This window comes from Pomacea canaliculata, linkage group LG11 (genome assembly GCF_003073045.1).
Source record: "Pomacea canaliculata isolate SZHN2017 linkage group LG11, ASM307304v1, whole genome shotgun sequence".
NCBI classification, from domain to species: Eukaryota; Metazoa; Mollusca; class Gastropoda; order Architaenioglossa; family Ampullariidae; genus Pomacea; species Pomacea canaliculata.
This window is the reverse complement of record NC_037600.1, coordinates 15,190,940-15,208,959: the sequence shown is the minus strand read 5'-3', so window position 1 is coordinate 15,208,959 and position 18,020 is coordinate 15,190,940. Positions and strand designations below refer to the sequence as shown.

The 18,020-nt window shown below is 35.2% G+C and overlaps 2 protein-coding genes across 3 annotated transcripts; one reads left to right on the top strand and one right to left on the bottom strand.

The window, feature by feature from the left end:
• Positions 1-49: 49 nt before the first annotated feature.
• Positions 50-6,966, top strand: LOC112575194 (adenylate kinase 8-like). 2 transcript variants are annotated; one of them, XR_003101580.1, is made up of 11 exons: positions 50-223; positions 1,290-1,374; positions 2,622-2,785; positions 3,097-3,247; positions 3,993-4,064; positions 4,253-4,453; positions 4,987-5,118; positions 5,582-5,671; positions 5,974-6,115; positions 6,377-6,770; positions 6,845-6,956. XR_003101580.1 is itself a non-coding variant. In XM_025256864.1 (10 exons), exons 1-10 carry the CDS (start codon positions 140-142, stop codon positions 6,690-6,692), a joined length of 1,437 nt encoding a protein of 478 aa, XP_025112649.1. In that variant the 5' UTR covers positions 50-139; the 3' UTR covers positions 6,693-6,966. The 2 variants fall into 2 exon arrangements, 1 of the variants encoding a protein (XP_025112649.1); XM_025256864.1 differs by having other exon boundaries at positions 6,377-6,966.
• A 108-nt stretch (positions 6,967-7,074) lies between these two features.
• Positions 7,075-17,497, bottom strand: LOC112575193 (coiled-coil alpha-helical rod protein 1-like). The gene is made up of 20 exons (XM_025256863.1): positions 17,393-17,497; positions 16,766-16,913; positions 16,483-16,504; positions 15,950-16,198; positions 15,406-15,593; positions 14,597-14,732; positions 13,998-14,105; positions 13,689-13,741; positions 13,186-13,273; positions 12,245-12,355; positions 11,737-11,843; positions 11,138-11,250; positions 10,613-10,706; positions 10,163-10,287; positions 9,929-9,999; positions 9,291-9,408; positions 9,003-9,104; positions 8,548-8,699; positions 8,276-8,426; positions 7,075-7,865 (listed from the first exon to the last, which is right to left on the bottom strand). The coding sequence occupies exons 1-20, from the start codon at positions 17,436-17,438 to the stop codon at positions 7,759-7,761; spliced, it is 2,289 nt and encodes a 762-aa protein (XP_025112648.1). The 5' UTR covers positions 17,439-17,497; the 3' UTR covers positions 7,075-7,758.
• Between the last annotated feature and the right edge of the window lie 523 nt (positions 17,498-18,020).

Here is an 18,020-nt window from a genome sequence, read left to right as displayed (position 1 = left end):
ACAACATGACTATCAAACAGCTGTAACCAACCAAACGCGGGAAAGCAAACTCTACCTTTGCTTCGTAGCAACCGATGAAAACATCCAAGGGCGCCTGGGTTCATCTTTGAAGGTAGGAGCCAGCACAGTACCCAGAGGAATGGACCAAACAAAGCGACCACTACAAATTCCTCCTGAATTTTCGACATATGCAGAAAAGCATGGGATTTTTGACTTATACAAGGTATTTTTTAGAAGTATGATTGCGACGTTTACAACAAAACAATGCAAAATATAACTACACATTTTCTTTTCGAAACTTCTTGACAAACACCATCAGAGTAAATACAATCATAAAATAAGTGTTATGACTGATAAGTGTAAAGTTATGACCCCCATCATCTTATTTTGTGGAAAATTATAATTCTGTCAGTGAAGGCCAATCGTAAGTTAATTAATTGTACTAATTTATATCCACCATTGTATACCAGTTCCAAAGAAGGCTACAGCTCACCATCTTAACCACTATATAGACTAGCGTCCTTAACATCGTCAGTCATGGAAATCACGGAGAAAATAATTAAATACCAATTCTAAATGCCACTGAAAACTATCTTGACTCACTGTAGCTAGCTAGGTTGCAATATATAGGATCAAGCTAGAGAAGTGTCAATGGTGCTCAACTTTTTATCCTTGATCCTCTTCAAAACAGCTTGAACATAATATAAGACTGTTGTTTGCTGATTGTTGATTTGTTTTTAACACCATCCAGCAATGACTTTTAGTTACAAGACTCTCAGACAAATTACTTTTGACCTCCAGCTTGTGTCATTCACTTTCAGGTTTGTAGGCTGCACAGTATACTTGTTAATGGCACTTTTTCTATCACAAGCACTGGCTCAGCCCAAGGCTGTACTTTTTTCTCATCTTCAATTTATCCTTTATACCAAAAGATGTAGTAACTATGAAGAAGAAAATTCATCAATTTTTCTGATGATATTGTAAAGGTTGAGTCCTCTGTTGCACAATGGATAATGCCTATGTGGCTTAACATTCAACGCACCTTTACAACACTCACACATATGCATCCGCAAAATTAATCAAATAGATGTATATCTGTGAAGAAAACAAAATATAATTAAGAAAGAAAAGAAATATGTTAAAAGGAATCAGATATACTGCACTGTAAAGATGTATATTCGCTAAAACAAATATGCATCTTTGCCAAGAGATTGAAAATCTAGCTAGATGACTTCTGTACAGCTTAAATGGTTTCTTAGCATAACCTTTTTCATCCTTTTGATTTTTAGAGACTGATGGAGCAACTGATCATTAACCGCCCCTCAGACCCTATTGCATTTCTGATAGAAATGCTAAAGCTTGACAACAATGATGGTAATGCCATGTTTTGCTTTCTTATTAATGTTTTTGCACATAAGTTCATAGTTCTTATTTTTTAAAATTATATCTTATTAATCCTCCAGCATTAGAGATTTTTTCATTGCACAGAATGCAACATTAACTTGAAACTGATGTGAAACAAGAAGTATATATATTTTTCTTTCCTAAGCATCAATACTAGGAAGCTTCCACTGAAAAAGTATTTTTTTTCAAAACAATGCTTTTAAAATCAAGACTGGTGTACTCACTGGTTAGATTTGTTTTCTGCTGAATAAAGATAACTTCAGCAAAAACAAATTTAACATTTATGGTGATAAGTTTTTCTATATCTAGTAAGATCAAAGTGAAATAATGCTTTTAACATTTTTTTATTTAATTGCATGTAACAGTTTATTACAGCAATAGAAATAACAGTAACAAAACTGACACCAAAATAAGAAACCAAAAATACAAAACACATACACACAGATATACCTCTTTTTTCACCTCCTTTCCTCCATTCTTGTACTTTTGCTTGTATACAATGCACAAATGAAGGTATCATTACATCAAGTAAATTCCTACCATTAGTTTTCATTGGATAGATTCTTAAAGAAGTTCCACAGCAAGTCGAAAGAAGTGAGGTCCATATCTTTAACCTAGCTCATTTTAATAAATCTTTTAAGATGTTTATCTCTTTTGACCAGTCACACCAAGCCCATTATGGTATCATCATGAACTAAACACTTCTAATGCTATCTATGAACATTCTGTCGGTTTAATTTAGAAAATATTAAAAATAATCTACATTTTTACTGAAGAAATTGGTTTCTCTTTCAAGGTATATGCCATTTATAAAACTTACAGATTCAGCCTCCTCTCACATTATACATGTACACACACACACATTGCTTTAAAAACAATCAGGCATACATCTAATGTGTAAAACATAGTAAACATGGATACTGTATGCTTTCATCTGCTTATAAATAAACATCCATAGGTATATCGATCATAAGTGTCCTCAACTTAACAGCAGGTCACTATTTCAAGGATGGTTTTGACCAGCTAGTGAAAAGTTGCTAATTACCCAGCAGTGAATAAGTTATCATCTCATCACAAAAGGTACAAGGCAACAGAAAGAGTCTATATGCCAAATTGTTGACACTGCTAACCACTTAAAGCTCACTTCCTCTACAGCCGTTAGGCTATGGGACCAGTTTATGGACAAGCAAATGCTAAAATTGTTTGTATGGTTTTAGTCCCACAGATAATGATACTGGGGCCACCAATGGCAGGTAAACACAGCATCAGCAAGATGGTTTGTGGAAGGCTACGTACAGCACACATTACACCTGATAATCTGGTACAAGAGGCTGATTTGAAACTTCGTGACAAAGCTGAAGAATACATTAAAGCCAAGAAAGTAGGTTTCAGGAAATGTGAAATGAAGATGGCCTTGAAAAAATATAATCATCATCATATAATATTTGCCATGATTGTTTTTTCTTGCAAAAATGTTTATACTTGTCCTTGAGTGTGTATGTATAAAAACATGTATGCAAGCAGTGTTTCTTCTACATAGTCATCCTCTGTACAATATAAGAGGAATAGTTAACGCTATGGTTATTTATAGCCAATGTGTAAATGAAGAAAGAAAGATGTACAGTTAAATGAATGTCTTTAGGATAGGCAAACATTTATCTAGAAACTCTAAAATACTGAATACGATTGCAGCCCATTCCAACTGAAGTGTGGGTGTCAATCCTTCAAGAGCGCATGAAGCTATTTGACTGCGTCAAAAAAGGATGGGTTTTAGAAGGATTTCCACAAACACGACAAGAAGCACTTGCACTGCAGGAGCTTGGAATCTACCCAAAGCACTGTGGTTAGTATCACACATTTGAGCATTCTATCCATACTATATGGCTGTACATTTTTAACTGTATTGAAGAGCAATTTTTTTAAAGTGTTACTATTTATTTATTACTAATTAAAAAATTACAAGCTCGATTATCATGAATCCTTGTTGTGGGGTTGCCCAGCCCGCCTCCTTCACAAACTGCAGAAAGTACAGAACTCTGTTATACTTCTCACACTCAAAGCCAAAAAAAGAAAAGGGGGACTATGTCACTCTTCTTTATTTTCTGCACTGCCTGTTTGTGCTCACATTCATCACAAGGCCTCTGTGCTGCTTCCTTTTTTTCCCCTACATCCATACCTGAACCCTTCTCATGTCATCTGACCAGCACATGGTATCTATATACATGTACTGGCTTTTTAACTATGGTGCAGCAAAGCAGTGTAGCTCCAATTCATTTTATACGCACCACTGAGTATTCCCAGCCTTTTGTACTTCAGCCTCATCATTGTGCATCTTTCTGTTCCTTCATGTGTTTTGTGTTTATTCCTTGATACTCCTAGAGCAGCATAGGGCCGCAGTTCCTTCATGTACTACAGGTTAAAAATGAAGTGCTTAGTGCAAGCTCTTATTTGAGCATGATTCGATGATATATAAATTTCACATAATTAATTTATTTAATTTCAAAGTTTAGGACATTACTAGTAAATTCCCCCAAAATGGCCAAAACCTGTCAGATTCCCTGTGTATGAAGTAAATGTTTTCTTTCTAGTGGTGCTGGATGCCCCAGACACAGTACTGATAGAACGTGCAGCAGGCAAAAGGATCGACCCCAAAACTGGAGGCTAGTAGCCTGTTTATTGAAATTTAGAAGCATTTGTCAAGTATAACTATATTTTATTGGAGAAACATGAGTTGAGAAATCATCCAGTACGAAGAATTATCACTTTATTCTAATTTTATAGATTTCACCAGAAGAGCTGTTTAAAAGTGACATTGGATACCTAACCCTGCTTGATTGTGATATCACAGATGTTTACCATACAACATTCGACTGGCCAAATGCTACGGACATCCAAGCAAGACTGGAAGAGGGTCCTGGCCAGAGTGAGCCAGAGATGGTGGACAAGCTTGTGAAGTACCACCGGAATGCTGACGGAATTCTTCGCTGTTACAATTCTGTCATCAAAGTCATAAATGCTGATCAACCCAAGGCAGATGTTTTCTCACACGGTTGTCATTTCTAAGCCCCCACTTCTTAATCTGGAGTTATTAAATTAGAAGCCTACTATTTCATGGATATGGACATTCAGTGTCTACTGAAATGCAGAACCCTAAAATAATGAGGTTTTTCATAGTAGCTTTTCAAACTGCAGTCATATAAGTGCTTTTCGTGTTTTTAAAAGACTATCTATGATTAAATAGTACACAGATGCACACATTTTTTTTTATAGATTATCTTTTTTGCGCAAACAATATCAGCTAGAAAGGGTCTCTGAACAATGCTGTTTCGCTCACTTCCCTGAAGTAACCAAATTTCAATTTAAACTGATAATGTGTATTTGCAGAGGAGGTAAAAAAAAATAAATTTAAAAAAAATTAGCAAAAAGTGCATATACTTTTTCTTAATTAAATATTTTTGATAAATGAGATTTCTGTAATGTATTTTAATGTATTATATAATATTGTTAATTTGTGAGACACAAAATATAGTTACTGATAGTCACATCCAAGCAGTTTATTGTACAATGGAAACAATTTTTCAGTGATGGTATTCCTTCAGAGTCAGCCACGTTCTAACACACCTCGCACCCCCCGCATCATCCTTTTGGGCCCCACAGGGGCAGGCAAAGGTGTCCAAGCTTCCCTGTTGGCCAATAAGTACAACTTTGTGAAAGGTTAGAGTTCAAGTGTTGTCTATCAGTGCAAACATTTGCCATTTCTAGAGGACAGTATTTTTATCTAACCACTTTTTATTGTTAAATCAGGTTCATTTGATCTTATATTACATCAGGTTCAGTCAACAAGCTACAAAGCAACGGAGGATGTTTTTGCAAATATATACTTCCTGTGGATTCCAGAAAGTTTAATCACATTTGCTTTTAAATCCAATTCACCATAATTTGTGAAGTATTGACTTAATTCTCTATACCTATATTGCTGAGAATGGTCTTTTATGCTTGCACACACAATTTTCCATCCAGCCCTTAAATATGTTTTGGTTTAAGTTACTGAAAGAATTGAAACAGGGTAGGGTCTCTCTGACTCTATCTTAGCCTAGTTATTTTTCTTTAGTAAAAGATGGAGCTTAGAGAGGCAAGATTGTTTACAACCTTACAGCAGAGGCTCTTCTTGTTACAGTATCCTGTGGCCAGCTCATTAAACAGGCCATCACCAGAGAGACAAAGGCTGGAATGGCAGCCAAACCATATGTGGAAAAGGGCATGATAAGTGGGTAGCATACATTTTCCATTTTCAAATATGCTAATCTTCTGGAAAGTTCTTAATATACATCCCTATAAAATGTCCATGAAATTAATAAAATTAATCAAATGACAGAAGTAATGTAGCTATATTAAATAAGAGTTGTTTTAAGGTCTTAAAAAGAAATGGAATGACAAAAATTGAACTGTTGATATTATTTATTTAAGCGTGAAAGCTTTTAAGAATTTTAGTTAATGCGCTAAAGAAACAAATCATTGAAGGGTTGTTAAAGAATGACACAAATAGTGGTACATATTTCTTTGCAACAGTGCCTGATAACATTGTATTGAACATACTGAAAGAACGTATGTGTCAGTTGGACTGCCAGACACGTGGTTGGGTTCTGAAAGGCTATCCTTATACACGTGAGCAGGCTGAACAACTTGATAAGGCTGGACTAGCCCCAAACAGGTAAGCAAAGACTTAGATAGCTATTCTTTTGGAAGATCAATGGAAAGGGTGTAATGCACACTTTTATTACAGCAGGTTTAGAGTTTTAATGAGAACTTGAAGAACTCTTTTGGATTGGGATGATAAAAATGAATTGTAGATGCTCTATAAAAGCTTTTCAATGAAAATTTAACTATATGGGCATTTATGTACTCTCTCACACACACACACACACATGCTTGTTGCTTTTTAATTCAAGAATTTCTGTTTTTTTTCCCCCAGAGTTTTTTTCCTGGACATTCCTAATGATTCCGTCATCGAGCGTTTAACCCAAAGAGCCGTCGATCCTGTCACAGGGGACCAGTATCATATGTTGTACAACCCTCCACGTACCCAAGAAATTAAGGACAGGCTGGTTAAGCATCCTAAGGATTCTGAAGAAGAGGTACGCAAGCGACTCATGCAGTACCATGCTTATGTTGAGGAGCTTGTGGATTATTATGTTGATGCTCAACATATGATTGCTGACCAAGACCCACATACTGTATTTGAATACCTGGAAAGCATGACTGTCAAACCTCTGCCTCGGCACTACTGAGAAATGATGAAATACCTTTCTGTCACACTTAGAAAAATGTGGAAAGCAGACTGAAGGCAGACCTCTATATGGTCATCGTTTGCTTTTTTAAAAAAACGACAATAGAATATTTGTCAACACATTTGCCAGTGTGGACCCGAATAATTTATGAGTTTTATGTTATAAATACACTTAAAATAACTTAATCATACAGGGAGATGTAGAAACATGCTAAATTTTGTATCACTTTGCAGATGATAAAACTTCAAAATAAAGATTTTGCACAAAATATCTTATGCTTATGAGTATGGTCTTCAGTCCAGTCTCAGTTTTGGAAGGTCTACTTTTTGGTACTACTTAGAAAGTTATGACATGGTTAGTTAATCCACTCAAGCTACCCAAATTAAATCTGGTAATATCTTTATTGAAACAGCTTAAATGTAGAAGAAAATGTTGACCAGGACTACAGAATAGTTTCTTCCGTCGTTAGACAGCAAAAGTGATTAAAAATTGTGAGTTGTAGTTGTGAGACAGCAGGGATAGCAAAAGTCTGCAGAAGATTAACATAAAGAAATAAGTGAATGAAAGCAATTGTGTACCCAATGGAAGTAGATGTCTTTGCTGATGGATATTATGTCTTTATAGCAAATACAATGTTAAACCGCATTTCACAGCTATAACTGTTCCATAAACTTATGCACTAAAAGTGAGGATGAAAACTGACATGCTTCACATCTGATTGCAGAACCAGTGTATTATTTTTACCCTATGTTTAGTAGATCCCATACAAATAACAAACTGAAAGTAGAAGATCAGTTATGTAAGAAGCAGACATTCAGCAGTCTCTTCGCTTCTGTAAAAGTATTCTTCAGTACATTGCTACCTGCTCCACAAGGTATCAAACACATTTTCCCAACATCAGCATGAGATAGATTCTTGACCAGAGTCAGATGATTGTTGGTTTACCTTTATCACAGATTCCCTTTGATTCTGTGTGTTTTGAATCTCATCAAAGAATTCTTGATTTTACAAAAAGATTATGACACACTTAGACATTAGCAAATGTCTTACATAGAATCTGTATGCATTATTCTTGATCCTCCTCAGAACTTTCCTCTGTATCATCAAGCACAGCTGGAGCTAAACTCTTGAGGTCTTTGAGAAGTTCTGACACTGGTTCCGGTGGTTCCATCACTGCCAAAAGAAACGTTTCCTAGTGAAAATTCTCCAGCCCATCTTAAATATCAAGATGTCACCATCAACATACACCTTAGAATTTTCTGTGCCATCTTTTCAAATCTCTCATTTCCTTCTTCCCAAGCTGGGATGATAAAATACAAACAGCAAGATTATTCACATTGCTGTGTTTCCTCCTTCACCAAAAAAAAAAAAAAAAAAACAAAACAACAAAATATGAATACTTATATATTCAAATATATTAACTACTTGAACAGAGTCTAAACACTTATCAACCATCACTGTACTATTTGATGATAATAAGAATATGTTTTGTCATTAGCAAATCCATGAAAATGGCCACTTTACATTGGCTGCCACCAATCTGTTAAACCTAACAGTTTAACATGAATTAAAAAAAAAATTACCTTTCTGCGGATGGACCTGATCTCTTGTCCTAGCATGTCTTGTTAACTGAGAATTAGGTTCATCTGCAGCATTATCTTGAAACTGCAGCCTCACTGGCTCACCCCTTTCTGATCGAAGTCTTCCAAGAAGACCTTCCTGCCGGAGTGTTGCCTAAAGTTTATTTATTAAAAATAGTGATAATAAAGATTCGATACAGACAATGAGAGGACAATGTATATATCACAGCTTATATATTATTAAATAAAGTATATAAGAAAACTGTTATGCCCACCATGAAGATGTTTCTTTCCTTTTCTACTGCATGTAGCTGTTCCTCCATCTGGGTTAGCTGAGACTGGAGATGTGCCTCAGACACAGCCTGAATCTCTTGAAGGCGTTCCTTCTCTCGTACCCACTGACGCTCCTGTTGCCGCAGTTTCACTACTGCCAATGCCATCATCACCAATCATAGAGAAAGTAGAGAAAAAAAAACAAATAAAACAGTCCTGCCTGTTGGCCCCTACTGAAGTTAAGAGGTAGTTTGTCTGCCTTCCTAAATAGTAATTGTCATGTTAAAAAATATCAGAAATCAATATTACACAGTTTCAGTATTTTTTCAATTATGATTTTAATCCAAAATTTAAAGTATTTCTTTCCAGGTGATTGTTGCTAGACAATAGTATTACTTCTCTGGAAGAAGAAAATTTGTCTTTTTAATCACTCAAGTGTATCAGCTGACTGCCTCACCAGCTTTGGTGTATTCCCTGCGAGTTTCATTCAGCCTACGTTCCATGTCTGCTAGCTGTTCTGCCCATTCGGACTCAAGCTCTGCCTTCTGTTTTTCCAGTGCTTAAAAAAATGTATAAAAAAAGAATTGTGGATGTTCTATATAATTTTATATATAATTCAAATTCTAAGATGAAAATGAAAGCTTAATATGGATTAAAAACATTTTAGATATTAAGAAGGCAAAGCCCAATTATCCTTATAGAAACATGAAATATCTGACAATAAATTTAAAATGTCATTCTCCACCTTGTTCCATGATGTTCTGATGGCGAGCTAATTCTATTCTTAGCTCATCAATTCTTTCCGTGAACTCTGCTAGCTCCGCCCTAGAGTTTTCTTCCCGTTCTAAAATCTGTTCCATTTGCTGTATTCATACAGAAAAAGAGTAATCCTATCAGCCATGTAGGACAGATGCAAAACATTAGTATTACTGTTCTTTGTATAAGCTAATGATTTATTCTTTGTGTACATACAGATCAAAGCTCATAGTCATTATATCAGATTTCTGAAAATACCATAGTACTATGTACATGCACAATCTATTTGTACCAGATCCAGTTTAGTAAAAGGAGGACTATATCATCTGAAGTACACACTATTTAATTTTATAATCTTTCACTTGCATGTTACAAAGTGAGAAAAAAGCAACATAATAGCAAAAAAGACCTTAAATCATCCAGGTGACAAAACTCGATTTTAGCTCTCAATAAAGAGGAAGGATTTGGAAAGGGTCTCTACATTGGTAATTCTATTGTGTCTGCCCAAACTGTTTTCATTTAAAACAAATTATACAGGACACAGTTTTCTTTCAACGAGATTATAAAATTCTTCTACTGGCTTTAGGGAACATGTCCTAAAGAAATAAGTCATTAGGGCATGATTACCTGTGATTTATTTTGATTTATAATCTCCAAATCTTCCACTGACCTCTTAAGGGAAAGAACTTCTTCTTCATCTGTCATCAGACAAAAACAAATAAATCTCAATGCATCATGCTATGAAAACTCACATTAGTCACTAATCTTAATGGTAGATAGCACATTGAAATCTGTGATAATAGTTTTGATTTTACAATTTGTTCACAAATTATCTCAAAAAGATTTTGTAATGAAACTTGCAATTAGCTCGCATGGAGGCCAGTTTTTCAGCCCAGGTTTCAGAATCTTGTTTCAGCTGGAGTGCAAATATATCCCGCTCTCTGATAACTTGTTGAAGCTCATGCGTTAGCTGATCACGCTCAATCCTGTCATCAAAGGACCAGAGTATTTGCCTTGAAAACTATTTCTATCACACCATTTCCCTTTCTTTTTATTATAGTGTCATTTTCCTAGTCACCTAATGCCTTATCAAATTTTTTTCTTTAAAGTGTTGTCATGTAATTTAAAGGTCCATGCATGTGCTTAACCGCTGTGAACAGAGTCTTCACAAAACCTTTAATATCAAAATAATATCCCTTTTAATTACTTTACCCAATCTTTTCTTTTTTTAAATTACAGGACTTGTTAAATTTGAACTTGTATTCTGGAATTATTCACTGCATCTCAGCAGTCAGAACCACCACCAGTTACCTCCAGTCTTCCACAGTCTCTTGATGATGTTGAGTCTTGTTAGATGTTTCTTCTTCTTCAAGTTGTCTCAGAGCGTTCTTTCGCACTAGCTGACCTGCATCACCAATTGGTTCAATAAGTGTCAGAAATTGATTATGGAAAGAGGTGACACATTACAGTTTTACCCAACAATAATTTATATTCTTCTCATGGGTATTTGACACATTAGGCAACTACATGCATGCATTGAGTATATAAGTCATGATCATTAGAAAGGTGTCTTCGGAAAAAAGTTTGATGAAAAATACAAATTCGAGGAAATAAGAACCTGATTATGCTGGGTGGATTTTTAAAACAATTCGAGCCTGCCTATTGGTGGTATGTGGCATGCTCAATGCACTTTACAAAAGCAATAGCCAATAGTACCTCATAAACCTTCACACATAAACACACACAAGTAACACACATATAGTGAATAAACTGCCGAACATCCTGTTAAAAGAGACCATACAGAAAGCAAAGCCTATTTAAAAGAAATCTTCATACTTTTGATCATATCCATGCGACTGCTCGCAAAACTGACACGTTGCCCAAGTGTTCGCAGCTGTGCAAGTGCCTGCTGCAAAACTCTAGCCTGTTCTGTTGTCCTGCTATCACAACTACAAAAAATGTCAGAAATTTGTTCAGTCTAGTTAATATCACCAGCAAACATAGGAAAACTAAGATAGAGACGGCATCTGTTTTTAAAAAAAAAATTGTTCAAGAATATAACTCAAGTTTAATACTCTAATAAATCTTCTTTCAAGCTTTCATTATTGTAAAAACTGAAGACAACATGCTTCCCTTTCTCTTTTAGCTATAGTGATGAAAATGATAGACGAAATTTAATAGTGCATCTCCCTAGTTTACAAATGGATCTATGACATTTAGAAAACAATAATTTTAATGATAATACAGTGTAATTAGTATTACAGAGACATTTTCTAAGTGAAGCATCACACTCAAAAGACATCTAATACACAGACCTTTAAGTGTCACATAGATATTTTAGCAGAAAATTTATGCCATCAAATTTAATAGTAAAAGAAAGGTGAACAGGTCAAGTCAACTCAGACAACAGAAAAAGACTTGTCTACGGTATATACCTAACAGCAAATTCTGACAACATCTGGACCATGTCCCTGTTTTCAATCATTTGCCTGTCAAGACACAATGCTGCTTGCTGAGATTGCTGTAATTCTTCTTTCAGCTTCTGTAGAAAAGGAAAGAGCAACATTTTATATTCCTGCTGGGAAATGGCCTTCCTACAAAATTATCATAGTCTTTAGAAGTGACTTCCAAAGTGAAAGAAAAGCCAGAAAGAATGACTGCCATCGGCCAGATTCAGGATGCATGTCAAGTGCTGAAGAAGCAGCAAAGTGCAAAAACCAAAGCAACACTAAAAGAAGGGGAGGCAACACCTTTACAATCAATGAAGGTTTAAAAAAAATACCCACTGAAGTCTTCTGGTTTTGTTCCAAATGATCATATCCTCAGCTTCCCCATCATCAGTCTCCTCTGTATTTAGCAAGTCCATAACAAACAAAAGGGAGCATAAACTGAAAAAACAATAACTGATCATGCCTAATTGAACAGAAGCTCAACCTGTCTTACTTTGTCACTATTGGAAGCCATCTTCAGCTCTGCCTCCCTTGCTGCCACAGTATGCTGCAGAATGCTGATCGTGTTCTTTGTAGAAGAAAGCTGTTCTTGCAGATCTGAAGTCTGCCAGAAGTTAGCAGAAACACAAATAATTATAAAGCAACAAAGTACAACTGACTCAAAGTAGCAGGCATCCTCGATTCCCAATTATGAAAAAAAAATTGAGACTAAAAGTAGAAAGATTTATTTTGAAAAATATCTATTTAATGTTTTGATTCTGCTTGATGGTGGGCATTTAATTACTAAACCTATGTGGCATATGGGTGACCCAGGGATAACAGGTGTTATTTATACAATCTACCATAGTAATTTCTTATACTTCTTAAATTCTAAGTTTTAGTCTTTTTTTTGTGCTTTCTCTGATCTGTACCAATTAATGCAGAATTCAGTTAAGTATCTTCAGTGCTCAGTACATGGTCATTGTTAACCATTGTTAACTCTACTTTTTGCATAACTGTGGCCAGTCTTAACAGGACAAAAATGCATACTTAACTAGAATTCAGTGTAATTATCCATCAATTTGTGCTGAGGGGATGTTATTGTTAAATTGCACAGTAAGAAAGCAAGTCTACATAAAAAAGGCAAAAAAAAAAACACAACAGCATGTGTATATAAATCAACACAATAATGTCATATGTGTCTTCTTCAGATGTTTCTGTGAGAATATATATGCATGTGTGTGAGCTTACTTTATGAGAACATGTGGGTGTGTGCTTTAGATGCCTTTCTAAGAACGTGTGTGCTCCAGCTGTCTATGTAAAAATTCTGTTTTTCAGATATCTATAATGGAATAGAAAGTGTGTGCATGTGTGTGTGTGTGTGTGTGCGTGCGCACATAAAATTTTTATGAATACTCTAACGTCAGAATGAAAATGGAGAAATACAGACTGTACCTTTTGCTGCCATTTCTGAAAGTCTTTCTTTGCAACAAGCTCTGCAGACTTCTGCTGAGTCAGCAAAGAATACACTTTTTGCCTCCATCTGCATTTAATGAGCATTTTATTAGGTTGGTTGTTGTTGTAGTTTAAAGCCATGTCAGCAGCAAAGGCCATCTCACAGTGAGGAACATTTTATTACTCAATCATCTATTAGCAATAAAAATTAAAATAAATGATGTCATGGTGATGAGTGTAATTATTTAAACAAAAGCACTGACTTAATAATACACAACTCCAAAAGGTGGTGTCTAACCATATCCTTTAATCACTTTTTTCCTTCTCTGATGAATCAGGTTGAAATATGTCGGGACTGGAGTGGGAGTTTTCTAGCCACATGCCCAGACAAACTTTAGAACTATGAACTGCTGCTCCAAAATCAAATCATCACGTTTTTCCTATCCATGTTAAACACAAACATAAAGCTAACTGTAGTATGGAAAACATTTCATAAGCCAGACCTTGTAAGAAGTAATTCCCTCATTTTATTTTTATCAGTTATTTGTTCCTTGGCCTAAAAGAAAGAAAAAAATAAAAGTGTCAAAAGTTTATATGCTGATGGACAAGACATGTATAATACTAACAAAGTTGTTGATGTGATAAAATAATGAATCTCCTTTAGTCTAATCAGAATGATGGATATTTCTGGGACAACACAAGGCAGTAACCATGACTCTATGAACTACAAGACATAAATAAGAAGGGGAATAAATAAATAAGTCAAGTCACAAATGAGGAGGGGAATAAATAAATGTGTAAGTCAAGTTTACCTTGCACAGTTCAGCTTCCTGTGTGGTCAGGATTTCTTTCATGGAAGACAAGCGAACATCCATCAGCTGTAAAGAGGACTCTAGTGTTGCCTTTTCAGCCTCAATTATCTGAAACACACACCTTACTTTTCATCACACTTAGCAACACACTAAACACCTGCATTTTATGTATTTATTCAATGTAAATTAAAAATAGAAAGTATTGCACATAACTTGTTTAACAGTTCATGACAGTCCTCCAGCAATGAATCAGGGTAAAATTGTAAACAACAAAGGTATCTAACGCTGTAAAATCAAGAGCAGAAAAAATCAATAAACATAAAATATCTTCAGTGAGCATGACTTTGTAGAAAGGCACTTTATGTTAAGTATGATCTAGTTGTAAACAATGCTATGGCTATACAGGAATAAAGAAAGCAAAGTGGCGACAAATATGAAGCAATAGTAGGAAAGCTAAATCCTTTTTGGCAAACATCTCATAGGACAAACAGGCTAAATGTAAATGCAGCATACAATCATTTATATTTTCTGTCATGAAAGCTTCACCATCAAGATAGGATGAAATCAGCTGGACAGTAAGGGAAAAAAAATCAAGTGACCTTAATCTGGTTGTTCAAGGTCTCGCACTCTTGACGCCACAGTAGCTGGGGTTTATGCAGCTGCTCAGTATCAGCAACATAAGCTTTGAGCTGCTGCAACTGCTGAGTCAGGTTGGTAATTGCCAGCTCTTTTTCTCTGCAAGTCAGAGTAAGACTAATAATAAAGACATCCTCTAGTCTACAGGTTAGTACTCCGAAGATCAAGCAAAGTAATATGAAGTAAAGAAAGAAGATTTTGAGTTAGATTACTCTGGCTTATTAAGACATTCACAAATCATCAAATCATTTTCAAAATATCAATTATTCACACATCTCTTTCAAATATCTAAATATGCATATATTTTTATATAAGTCTATGACTCTTATTCCCTTCTTGTCATTTTTATCTTTTACTGTATAGTTCAGTTTGCCTGCTTCAATCATCTGCTGCTGATTTTTAATGATTATTTTTTGGACCGATATTATTTATCATTCTTTTTCTGCAATCTTCCTATTTATTGGTTTCCTTTTGTTCCTTATTAAGACTTGTAAATGTACAAAAGGACACTTTCATACAAATAGCTATACAAACCCTCATAATCTTATCATTATTGTGATCTTTACTATCACACATTCCAGAAAATATATGCTTTCTATAAATCTGAAAATACAGAGCAACATATAAGTAAAGATTCTATTAATACATTTGACAAAAGCGAAACTGCCCACAGCACATTACAAATTATGATTGGTGAAATTAGAGTATGATGTTGCACTGTTTATAACAAGGTAGTCTTAAACAACAGATTATGGGTAATGACAGTTCTCACAGTATTGCCTGGTTCTGCTGGTCCTCTCTCTTCCTTGCTGCTTCGCGCTCCATTTTCAATTCTTTAGTCAGCATGGCTGAGCATGTTTCCATGTCAGCTTTGGCCTGCTCCAGTTGTTTGCTTAGATGCTCCAAATGACTTTTAAGATCTAAAGCTTCACCTTCATGGTTTTGGCGTAGCTGGTGCACCTGCAATTGAAATTTTATAAGCTCTTCTATTTTATTTTTGTGTTTGGATCTTACTCATTTCTTTTCAAAAAAAAAAAATGAAACTGCATCTTTCGCATGTTTCTAATTTTCCCCAATGATTACACTAACTTTCACTTCTTTTATGAGTTGTGTACATACCTACAATTTCTTTCCCTTTGAGAATCAAGTATTTGAAATTAACTCAACAATTACAAAAAGTGATGTACTTACTCTCATTATCAGATTCAGATATATGGACTATAAATTTAATTTCCCCCCAAAAATTACTTTAATAAAAGATAGTAGATTTAGTTTGGTAGTTTTTTCCCACATGTGCTCACTCTGAAAATACCCACCTGACATCTATAGTCATCTTCACTGCGGTTAAGAGCTTCCCTTAAGGATTTGATGGTTTCCTCTTTCTCCTGCTGAAGAGTTGCTATTTGTTTTTCAAAAGATTCTTCGCTAGCTTGCTTCTCTATAGTCAACATCTGTACCGCACACTTCAGTTTACTGATTTCCTCTGCTTGGCGAGTTATTAGCTCATCTGCATAATGTCGTTCTTCTATTGGTATGGGTCGTACTACAGAAGTTGGGACTTGTAACTAAAGAAAGATAATTGGAAAATTCTTTATAATTTTTTATAATTGAAGACTCTCAGCTTGGATTCTGATGTATCTGAATTTTAAATCAGTTCCTTCCACATTCAAGTATCCCTTCAACCATGTGTTAAGGCAAAAACATTAATGTAACCTAAATATTCTCTGACCACTCATCATAAAATGGCCACAAATGAATAATAAAATGCATAAATACACTGCCATTTTTTTTATCATGCTACAGTTTTCATTTTATTTATTGCAAAGACATAAATTGTATTGGCACTTACGTTTGCAACTTGTTGCTGGTCTCTGAAAGAAACATATTGATAAAAAGATATTTTAATAGTATTTAACTAGAGCAGAATACAGCTTCATTAGTTATTTATTGAATAGTTAAAATAGCTTATTAAAATGGTTTATGTCCAACTTAAATGCCTCTCTGTAGGGACTCATACAATCTGTTCTCAGAAACTTCTGTTTTCATCCTTTCCACAGAAATGCTTTAATTTTTTCTGCAAAAAGATTAATCAATTGATCGTTATGCCCATCTTTATGCCATGTTTCTTTTACCTGAGTTTTTGATTTTCAGTCCTCAAAGCAAGAATTTCGTCTGCAGCTTTCTTCAGTTCCAGCCAGGAAGAATCATTTTCTGCCTTTTTCTTTGGTTTCTCAAACTCTGATGGGGGCAGCAGTTTTATCTGACTTTCAATGTCTTCATCTGTAGAAAGATTTATCACAAATATCCCTACATTAAAAAAAAAAGAAGGCCGTTTGCCCGATATATTTGTCATAGATATCCCACGCTATATTCCCTGCTGACATTATTGTAATTAAGGGAGAATATAAATGTTTGATCACATCCAGCAAGACTAGCATTGTACGTGTGCATTCTAAATACTAAATTTGGTATGCTCGGTACAAGCTGCAGTACGCAGCACGATCTTATGATGAATCTTAATAGTAGTTATAAGTGAAATAGCAGATGTTGATACCCAGATCATATATTAAAGTCAAAAGAGAGGGTTGCTGATGATGCAACAGTAAAATGCAAGTCCAGTCATGTCATTACTTACGTCTTTCAGTTTACTTATCATTGAATAACCATTACTATAATAAATGTAATGTGTCGAGAATAAACAGCATAACTCCTGAAACTTGAAATGCGATATTACTATTTTATAGCAGGAGGACACTTACATAAGGAAGGTGCAAAATCTGACGGTTTATTCAAAAACGCCGCCATGTCTGTGCCTGCTGTCGTCTGCCAATTTAGGGGATGCCACTCTATTTTTCGGAAACCAAGCAATGCCCTTGTAGTCTCCCGTTTTTGTGACGATTGTTTTGCAACTACATATGTCACGACAGAAAACGTTGTCACAGCACCTACCATTTTCACAACTATTCTGTGGGAGGACTTATTGTGCATTTTTAGGTCATTATGGACACCTCGATACCCGAAGAAAGACCTTAAAGAAAGAAATTAATCGCAGCCTTAACTCAACCCAGGCTCTGACTCTAACCCTGACATCGTTTTCCGGTTTGTTAAAAGTCTGTTGTATGGTGTTCTGAGCCTTCCCAAAGCAAAAGTTTCACTCCCTTTTCCCACACGTCAGATTCAAAATAATCACACACCTGGCACATCTCTTGCTTCTCATTTTTTTTTTTCCAGCTGAGTTTTCAATTATGAAGATAACAAGCAGTCTCATTTCAGGACAATAGTGCCTGTACAGAAGTCAGTTACAAAAGTCCCACAGCTGTGGTTCAGACAGAATGATCAAAACGTTTTATCTTTACAATTATACTATTCAATGGAAAAAACTAACAA